This window comes from Lucilia cuprina, chromosome 2 (genome assembly GCF_022045245.1).
Source record: "Lucilia cuprina isolate Lc7/37 chromosome 2, ASM2204524v1, whole genome shotgun sequence".
In the NCBI taxonomy this organism is placed as follows: domain Eukaryota; kingdom Metazoa; phylum Arthropoda; class Insecta; order Diptera; family Calliphoridae; genus Lucilia; species Lucilia cuprina.
Genome location: NC_060950.1, coordinates 15570325 through 15581717, shown reverse-complemented (window position 1 = coordinate 15581717; position 11393 = coordinate 15570325). Strand labels below are relative to the sequence as shown.

Sequence of the window (11393 nt, the reverse complement as noted above, 5' to 3'; positions counted from 1 at the left end):
ACTGAACTAGAACTGAACTAGAACTGAACTAGAACTGAACTAGAACTGAACTAGAACTGAACTAGAACTGAACTAGAACTGAACTAGAACTAAACTAGAACTGGAACTAAGCTCTTATGTTATTGAAAAAATTATTTATTTCTTCCTAAATTAGCACGTTTATCACCAATTACAATTGTTAAACTTATTTTTGCTTCAAAACTAAACATGCTATTTTTAAAAAATATATATTTTTAATTACAAAAATGTGTATCTTGAGGATATTTTGCTTTAAAAATACGCACGAAAATAGCTATACATTTAAAATTTGTGTATACTACGTGAATGATATAGAAATACACACATAAAAACCCAATATATAAATTCCATTAAAAAATTATTTAAAATAATATTTATCGTACAAACGCAGAAAAAACACTTAAAGGCAACATTTAAAAAGCCCACTTAAACGAGTCAGTATGATCCATAAAATGTAAAAATTAAATAAAAATAGACACAAACACACAAGTAAGTTGAGAGTAAAGTAAATAAACAAAATTAGCAGTTATAAAACAATACTTTTTTGTAAATTTAAATTTAATTTAAGCTACATTTTTTACAATTTTATTTTATAAAATTTATATTGATTTTTTTCAAAATTTAGCCACACATTTACACATAAACACATTGTTTGATTTTTATTATTTTTTTCAAAAAACATATAAATTATTAATAAAAAGAGATTTAAAAAACTGTTTTATGACCAAGAAATTAATCATATTTATGGCATAAAATATATTTTCCATTGAGTTATTTTGTTGCTTATATTTATTTACAATATTATTATTATTATTTGGTACTGTTTAGCATAATAAATTATTTAACACGTATAAAAAACACACATGAAAAATAAAACATTTAATTTTTGTTTAAAATTTAAATTAAAAATAAAATTTCAACAAATAAATTTACATTATTTCATTTGATTTTTTCGTATTATTATTTAAAAGTTATATTATTTTTTATAAATACTTTTTTTATTTTTTATTAATTTTTTTTAATAATAAAATTTAAACGTTCAACAATTAACACGAAAAATAAATGTATTTAGCAGATACAATTTTTTGATAAATTTTCTTCAATTTGCACTTGTGTTAAACGTTGCATTATTTATTCGTAAATGTTGCACGCTGCCATTTAATCAGATCGTTTATACCTCATCAATTGTTTGCCAATTTTTTTTTCGAAAATTTTCTGACTATTTAATTTCTATTAATCTAAAAATAGGCTTCAATATGTTCTTTTTTAAATTTTTTGAATTGAATGAGTGACAACAGTGTTAAGATTTCATTACAATTCGTTTTAGTAGAATTTTAATTCATACGAAATTTTAAACAAAAAGAGGAAGACTATTGACAGCCTGTTTAATGATAGTCTGGCAATGTTTTTTCTGAGGACTAAAGTCTATTCTTTTTTTTTAATTAAATGACAGTTTATCAGTGACATGACAATTTTATTTGATTTTGTTAAATCTCATAAGGGGTGTTTCATTAATTAAAATTAAATAAAATATAATATAATAGATTCAAAGATTTCATTATTTGCACCTTGTTCATTGAATTGTGTGTCGTTCTTCTAATGTCGTTGTCAGCTACAAGTTCAAGCAAGTTCGAAATGTTCATTTACAATATCTTAATCATTGTAGAAATTAAATTAAAATAGAAGTAAATTAGAATTAAGAATTAACTAGAACTAGCACTGAACTAGAACTGAACTAGAATTGAACTAGAACTGAACTAGAATTGAACTAGAACTGAACTAGAACTGAACTAGAACTGAACTAGAACTGAACTAGAACTGAACTAGAACTGAACTAGAACTGAACTAGAACTGAACTAGAACTGAACTAGAACTGAACTAGAACTGAACTAGAACTGAACTAGAACTGAACTAGAACTGAACTAGAACTGAACTAGAACTGATCTAGAACAGAACTAGAACTGAACAAGATTTTACCCGAGCTGTACAAAGACTGAACTATATGAGTGATGCCATTTTCGTTAAAAATAAGATTGTTATCAAGAGAAAAATATTTTATCAAGAGTAGTAGTATTTTTTTGAGATTTCTTTATATCATACATCATTGGGAGGGTATTTTTAAATGTGAGTTATATGAACTTTCAATTAAATATAAATGTCATGTATATAATCATCACTTAAATTTGAATCTTATAAAATACTTACAATAAATTTAATTGGCTTGCAGCACTTTAAAGCAAATTTTATCCATTAAGAATATCATAAGAAAGACAATCATCAACTGAACTCAACACCCGGTATTACGAAATTTACAAAATGAACTTTTTAAAACACAAAAAAATATTTTCTTGAGTAATAGTTTTACGCACTTTAAATCGCAATGATCGATCTTTTTTTACTTTATTTTATAAATACTTTTCATTTAGAATGATTAAGATGGGATAACTAGATACGCAACAAATAGATTAACGCGCAATTTTGTTGTGGACTTGTTTCAAGAATACAAAGAAAAATTTTTTTTGTAAAAAAAACACAACACTTGACATTTAAGAAAATAATGCTTGATGAAATTGATTTTTCTTTTTTGATTTTTATTTGAAAAATATAAAAACAGTTTAAACAAGCAACATTGTTGATGTTTTTGTAATTTGTGGTGTTTTCTGAAGCACTTTGGAATATTTATTTGTAAATTAGATTTATTGGAGAAAAGCAAAAGTAAATAATAAATTCCAGCAATTTATTTTTTAGATTTTATTTTACTATTTTCTTTTTTAATGATTAAATGTAAATTTTTCGTATTTAACCACCACTCACAGCATGTGGCAGTGTAATTTGTTGTAACTGATTGACGTTTTAGGTGCAACTGATATCACAACAAATCTGTATCTGCGGTTGATATCTCCTAATGCGAAAACAATTTTTTTTGTTACTGTTGTTATTGCTGCTGATGTTCATTGTTCATGTTGTTGCTAAAATGCAATGCATTTGCAATTGTATACTCTACTCTATCTAATAAATAGTTAGTGGATGCATAGATTCATACTTATATACATATATATGTACATACCGCATAGATAAATATTGTATTTAGATACATTTTAACATGTACTTGTATACAAGTTTGTATGTAGTATGTAAGTAGGTATTTGCAAACAATTCTCAATGTAAGTGTTAATACAACTTGTTAATATTGTTGTTATTATTATTGTTTCAGTTATTGTTTTCGTTGTTGTTATTTATTCATAAAATCTTAACGCTTCTTTGAACACATTGAAGTACTTCTACTAGTACTTACAAGTTACTTATTACGTTGCATTTCAATCCAGATAGAAGGTGTTATTGTGTTTGCCACAAATCACGTTTATACTGGGGAAGTGTGAAAAATAATTTGCTAAAACTAGTTGTTAATTTTAAAAGATTTCATTGAAATTTCAAAAAATCTTTAGTTTAATCAGATTGCAGGTATATCAGAAACCCTCCCAAGAGTATTAGGATATATCCGGCAGTCTGTTTATGTAATCCTGTGGAAAATTACAATGAAGTCGTATTCCAGAGTTTTCGACTGAAAACCGCTCATTGAGTAGTCATTAGACTAGCCAATAAACAAATTCATTTGGACACCAAATGAGTCCATTAATTTCCAATAGTCCAAAGGCAAATTTATAGAAATCACCGATCAATTGTCAAGATCCGGCGCAGATATAAACAGGACCGCAGCTCTTCAGGAAATTCATTCTGTTATGGACTTTATACATAGAAATGAAAGAGAACTATATTATAGAATATTCTATAGACTTAATAGATTTATTTCCCTAAGCTTACTTCCCTTCTCGTTTTAACACCGGCATATGTTTACAGATTTAAGACAACCAATATGTCTATTAAATTATCGTTTTCTTTGTCTATATTACGTTTCGTCTGTTTGTTTGTCTGTTAAATCGTTTGCTATTGTCTATACATCACTTTTCAATTACAGTTTATGTTTCATATTTGGAGATGTTCTTATTTATTTGTTGTTACTCTTTTTTTTCATACTTCTATTAAAATTTATTATCATTGCTGTGCAAATTGCATTGCAACTATTTTAGCTACAAATTCTAGATTATTTATAACAATTGTTTATCTTATTTAAATATATGTACCTTTCAACATGAACAGAAGGACATACACATGCATTCGTTATTCATAACTAGTAATTTGGATTAATCTTAACTTCATACATAAACTTTTTGTACCCTACACCACTATAGTGGGGGAGGGTATTATACGTTTATGATGATGTTTATAACACACAAAAATATTGGTCCAATACCCACCGTAAAGTATACCGATCGATTCAGAATCATTTTTTGAGTCGACTAAGACATGTCCGTCCGTCTGGCTGGCTGTCCATGTAAACCTTGTGCGCAAGGTACCAATTTGGACCAAGCATGTGTTTTGGCACAGGGACGAAGCTTATTGAAAATGGTTGAAATCGGTCCATTATTTCACCTAGACCCCATACAACCGTACCTCGACTAAGACATGTCCGTCTGTCTGGCTGGCTGTCCATGTAAACCTTGTGCGCAAGGTACAACCCGCAATTTTCAAGATAATTTGATGAAATTTGGACCATGCATGTGTTTTGCACAGGGACGAAGCTTATTGAAAATGGTTGAAATCGGTCCATTATTTCACCTAGCCCCCATACAACCGTATCTCCCGATTTGGGCTTTTTATGCCATAATTACGTCAAATATACTACTATCTCTATAAAAATTGGCACAAATAAGTTTTGTATAAGTGTAAATGACACTGCAGATTTTCATAATGATCGGCCCTTATTTGACCCTAGCCCCCATACAAACCCTTCTTCAAAAAACGTCTTAAACGTCTAAAATTGACTTGTAACCATTTTATCGCATTGAAACTAACAAACATTTGTTTAAATTGTTATTTAAAATTATATCCTTTTCCCAAGTTTAATGAGGGTCGGCTTATGTTTGACCTATATTCTATATAAAGCCTCATTTAGAAAATTTTGTTTTTTATCCCTAAATTGCATAAATACTTTGGAATTAAGATGAAATTCAACATAAAAGTTTCTTTATGAAATATATAAATTTACTCTTTTTTTATACTCTTGATGTAGGGTATTATATGGTCGGCCATACCCGACTATACTTTCCTACTTGTTTCTAAATATGTTAGTGCTAATTACTAACCTTTAAGTTAACGAATATAAATTTCATAATAATTTTTTTCCGTAATATTTATGAAAATTTCATAAATAACACAAAATATTATTTAATCAAACCCTTTTCTAAATAAACATAAGTACGAAAACCTTTAGTAATATAAAGAAACTTAGTTTTTTTTATACAAAATAAAATATGTGAAATTTTGTTAAATAAACAAAATATTTTTCTTAAATTATTTGCCTTCATACTAAAATAAGTCCATGCAAAACAATGAATCATTTCATACTATATACGAAAGTTTTTGTAGATATTAGTCATGGATTATTTTTAGTTTAAAAAGTAAAATTTTCATTTCAACCTATGACAAGCGGTTACGGAATGTCAAGCGATTTTCAGTTTACTGTTATGTTATTAATGTTAGAATTTTTTTATAGAATTTTTCTCTTTCAAAATTTCTCTAAAATAAAATTTTCAAAAAAAAGTCACACTGCATTTCTGCGAGAAGTTTACATGAACACAGTAGTTAAGTCAAGCATTTTATTAAATTGCCATTTTCCTGCTAACAAATTCATGATTATTTTTGCTGCAACATATGTATGTATATATGTATGTGTGTGTAAAATGTTTTATCAAAAATGTATATATTTACTCGTTTTTTTTCTATTATTTGTTCATATCATCAATTTTGTATTTGTTTTAGAAGAGCAAAACATACATGGTGCATGTAAAAAAGTATATACATTTTAAAATTTAGGTTAAAATTTTCTTTTTTTCATAAATAGTATTGATTTTGGTTTGTAAGTCAAATAAAGTGAAAGTGTGTTTAATTCAAGGTTTAAATGTTTTCTTAACGACACCAATAGAGTGTAAAATATTTACCTAAATTATAGCTCAGAGTTAGTGTTAAAATATTTAAGATTTTTAAATATTTCACCAATTCTTTTGTATTCCATTCCACCATAAGTTCCTTTTTAATCTTCAGCAATCTTTTTGTCAAGTACTAAATAATTTATTATTTATATATTTACTACATTCAAAAGCATCAGAATCTAAAATTGAAGTAAGTATCAAACCAAAACTCTAAGAGAACGCTCACATTTTTCTACCAAACACTCTAAGTGATTTAGTATAGTCGCTCATTGTCACCAAGTGTTGATGTATGTTTTAGATGCCTTTGGCTGCATGTGTCCAAACTATTTTGAAAACGTTATATAGGATTTTGCAGCAGGGGTAAGATGTGTAGGAATTTGACTTCAGAGGCCTTTAATGGGTCATTACTTAAGCATTCCTTACTTAAGAATGATTGCTGCAAGTTCTCTGCGCAAGAAGGTCTTGGTGATAAAGATTATATTAAGCAATTCATTACATGATCAATTAGGGGAATGGTGCTCTTTGCAAAGGTTGAAAGTTTTCTTATCGCCACTCGTCAGGACAATTTCTCTGAGAAAATTACAAGCAAATAACTACTTCCGGTCCGCATCCGCCTGAAAGCTAAAACTAAAAGGCACCCAACTATACATATCTAGAATAGATTCATGGAAATCTCAGGAAAGTAGGCAACAACCGCTCAATCATGGCTGCACCACAAGACCTATCAACAATCTAGAGAAAAAGGGTTAAAGGACCACATCATCTGAAACATAAAGTGCTAATGAATAGCAAATCGAAAAGCCTTAGGCTCCAATGAGAATTAGATGAAACCATATATATGTAGGGTAGAAAGGGGACCATACACCACTTTTTTTGAGGAGGCCTCAAATTAAAACCACAATATGTGTTGTGATTAATTTTTTCTTTGTTGGGATACTTTGATGTGTTCGCTTTATTTTTTTTCGGGCTTTCAATTATAGTATCGAAAAAATAGTATATCTTTTAGTTCACTATTATTGACATTATAATAGTGAACATTTTTTCTATCACAAAAACTAAAAAAGTTAGCACAGTGAAATATTTTCACAGCCCTTTGAAAATCAATAAATCACGTCTGCCATCATATATAAAGTTAATTTTTTAAACTTTTAGGGATGATAGATAATCGATAAACGAAAACAAAATTTGATAATGTGATAAAATCGATTACTTGGTTTCAAGTTATTCGCATTGATAGATGTGCCCCTATGGCTCATGATCCCCCTTCTACCCTATATTTTACACGAGCAATACCGCAATGCAATCAGACATTTTAACAATTACACAAAGTAATTCAGTACATTTTTTCACTACAATTGCAATTACTTGTAATTGTAATTAAGTTTTCTCAAATTAGAATTTATTTAGGTAGTACTAATTACAAAATTACATAAAAAGGAACAAAAAATTACAAGTAATTGTAACTTCAATGCAATTTAAATTGTGTCAATTACAATTACGTATAATTGTAATTGAAATTCTGTCGATTAGAATTATTTGTAATTGAAATTATTTGTAATTGGTTATTGGAACAGGTAATTGCACTTGTAAAAACTTATATTACAATTACATGTAATTGTTATTGCTTTATAGCACATTACAAGTAAGCCTCTTAAGTACTAAGAGAAGAATATAGACTCTCTAAAAAACCTTAAAAAATGCCGCAATATGAAGTATTAGGCCTTTTAAAAAGGCTCCTTATGGTCCGCTTAGTAAATTTGCTTTTGTTGTAAATGTTTGTTTCTGTGTGATTTTGGACATGCAGTCTCAAAATAGTAATGGTGACTAAAGTTCAAATAATGTGAAAGTTTGTCAAGTGTTTGTGTTATTTGGCCTCCTTACATTGTTTATGTGACCCTTTTATAACACATTGAAATTCTGATGCCGTCAGAACCCATCATATTTTGGTGGCTATACCCCGAAAATAATATTTTCAAGTTTATTACAGTTTAAAAAGGAATTCATTTAAAGAAGATATTAGTTAACATTTGAGATCATTTGGATACAACTGGGCAATTGATACTTCATTGATTACTTTTGGTGAATGAAAGAACTGGTTGCTAAATATCAGTACACAAATTAACATATTTTTGATGCTACTTTTATTGGAATTTCTTGTTCCACTAGTACCTTTTTTTCTTACAATGAGAATACAAAGCGGTCAGAGGCAAAGATGAGTCTTCAATTTCAGTCTAAGTCTAAGAGAGCATAATTTTCACTCTCTGCCTAACACTACTTTAAAGTAATGATTACAAAAAGAGAGCATACGCCATAGAGAATACTTAAAAATATAAATGTATGATTTGATCACGTAGATGGTCCGTCATTGGAAAATGTTTACCATTAACTCCATTTAAAACTACTGGGAATCACTATACAAACACACACAAGCACACTCGAGTGCTCACTTTAAAATTTCCAAAGAAAATAAAACAAGGACAATATGACTCTTCCACTCTCTCGTATGGTTCTCACAAACTTTAACCAAATAAACTAAACCAAAACAACAACAATTTATTGTATGTTGGTTTTATGTGTTGTTGTTGAACCCACAATTTTTGTTTATAGAACTGCTGCTGCTGTTGTTGTTTGTGTTTTTTCTTGCTATTTTTGTTTGGAACCAAAGGTCTAGTCAATGGTTTCACTTTTTTTATTCCTCCTAAAAATGTAAGTTCATTTTTGTTTTCCTTTGTAGGTCAATTTGTTTCGTTTCTAGTTGTGAGTTTGTGTTTTTTTTTCCATTTGGTTTAAAAGATAAATGAATATTTTGTATGCTGGTCGTTTTTTTTTTTTTGCTGATTTTTGTTTTATCTGCATTTCAAGTTACGATTATTTGTGCTATTTTTTTTTTAAATTGTACCCATAAACTTAAAAAAATATAGACTTACATAGTTTGTTTGTTTTTTTTTTTTTTTTTTTGGTAAAACAAAAAGAGAAATAAAATTCACTTACCATTACGATTTTCACTATCGGCGGGTTTCATTTGGATGGGATGATACATCTGCAAGTAAAATAAAGAGAAATATTTAAATATTATATTAAAAAAAATTCTCAAAATATCAAAAAAAATTTTGCCTACTTTGAGGATCTCCATGTGAAAAACTGTAAACCAAATGAGATATTTTGTGCTAAAAACAATTAGCAAAAAAAAAACTTTGTATTATTGTAAAACTTTGCATTTAAAATAAAAAATTTAATCTTATAAATACAAAATTTTTTTAAGATAAACAATTAAAAGCCTAAAATTTAGGCAACACTTTATATTATTTTAATCCATCTTACATAAACAAATTTAATTAAAATTAAATACCAAATCCCTTAATTATAATCCTCTGAACTTGTCAGCATTTTTCCTAATCCTCTACTTTAAGAAAAGACAAATAACGCTAATAGCTAACTCCACAACAACTAACTCATAATTCATACTTAAAAACAATTTATGTAATGAAAAAAAGAAAATTTATTTTAAATACTTATCTCTAATTTGAAATACCAAACACCACACCATGGTCGTTCGCACTTATTTTATTTATCTATTTTTTTTTTAACTTTTCACTACTTTTATTTTTAATGGTCTTGTATTAAAAAAGTCATTTGTAAAAGAAATAACGCATATATGAATTATTTGCATAAAAAAGTTATCAACCAACCTGCAATTAAAATTATTTTACTCTTTATTTTCATTTTACCACTTCTTTATTGGAATTTTATTTATTCATTCATTTTCTGGTTTTTAACTAATGAAATTTATAATAAATTTTCAGCTCATGTGTATGCAGCTCATAACTGTGTTAGTTTAATATCCGCTTAAATGTGTTTTTTATACAGAATACACATTTAAATGGGGGGCAAACCAAGAAGTCTACTAACGGACCTCATTTAGGACGAGTAATGTGCTAGATGAATTTATTATACTTCATCCTGCAAACAAACTAATTAAGTCGTCCGGTAGACCGGAGGTGTTGGGTTCGATTTCCTGATGAGCCCTCAACCTGGGCGATAGAGGCCTAGACTAACTAACTAAATAAATAACTAACTAATTAACGAACAAACTAACTAACTAACTAACTTGCTAACTAACTAACTAATTAACACTAATGTTTTAGCGCCCGTTTTAGAGTATATCAATAGGCTCAGAGTCCCTTTTTGAGTCGACTGAGTTATGCCCGTCCATCTGTTCGTCCGTCTGTCTGTCTGCTTATATAAAAAAGTATACCTTGTCCGCATGCCAGAGGCTGCATTTTTTTAAGATAATACGGGACATATCCTTCTTTTGACACAACGACGAGGCTTTTTGAAACTTATTTCGTCTCGTTCTTATACAACCGTACCAAGAATAGAGCTGCCACTTTCGTAATAATTAAGCGTAATTTGGCCCCGGCCCTCGTTACAATTAATACTCATCAAGCATACAAAGGCGACATAAACATGAGCTTTTATACGCATTAGATATTCGTTAGCTAGTACTTAGGTATACAAATATGCATGTACATATGTACATTATTAAGGATACACACATACATCTATGTATAATGTATGTTTATGTGTATTTAAATTTGTTTGTATGTTCATTCATATAGTACATATGTGGTTTAACAATTTAAAGTGGTCGACACCAAAATCCGCATACTAACATTTCCGCAGTGTTAAAACAGAGTTAGTATTAGTAGCTATAGTAGCTGTTGCAGTATTAATAGCGGAATGAACCTGTTGTTCTAGGTAGCTGTTTAAAAAACGAAATGTCAGCTTATAATTTATGATCTACCTGTAAATAAATTTATTTACATGGCGTTCTTAAATGAACAATTAAGTTTTTTTAGGGTCTTCAAAATATTGCTTTAAATGTGACAGATCATTTAGTCTGGATCAAACAGTTCTCTAATATAGATTAAAATGGGAATTTTCTCTAGATTACTTAAAAAAAAATTGACTATTTTCAAATATTTTGGATTACTGACCAGGTACATTGATGCCTTTTAAATCTGTTGGGTATTCAGTGGCATTTTTTTAAAAAAAAATCATTCAAAAGCCTTCATAGACACACAGAGTCATCAGTGATTGTGGAACATTGCACCCAAAAGGAAAACATTTTGTGGATAATTTGGTCAACTTTCTATATTAATGTCTACAGACTAGAATATAGAATAGACTAGACTAAAGACTAGACTATAGACTAGACTAGACTAGAGACTATATACTAGACTATAAACTAGACTATAGACTAGACTATAGACTAGACTATAGACTAGACTATAGACTAGACTATAGACTAGACTATAGACTAGA

The 11393-nt window shown here is 28.6% G+C and overlaps 1 protein-coding gene across 1 annotated transcript in view; it reads right to left on the bottom strand.

Moving 5' to 3' along the window:
* The window catches only part of LOC111686359 (CUGBP Elav-like family member 1), a 102990-nt gene that overhangs the window by 42498 nt on the left and 49099 nt on the right, over positions 1-11393 (bottom strand). The window contains exon 3 of the mRNA XM_046948224.1: positions 9060-9235. Within this exon, the coding sequence (XP_046804180.1) occupies positions 9060-9235 (176 nt within the window). The remainder of the gene's footprint in view (positions 1-9059; positions 9236-11393) is intronic.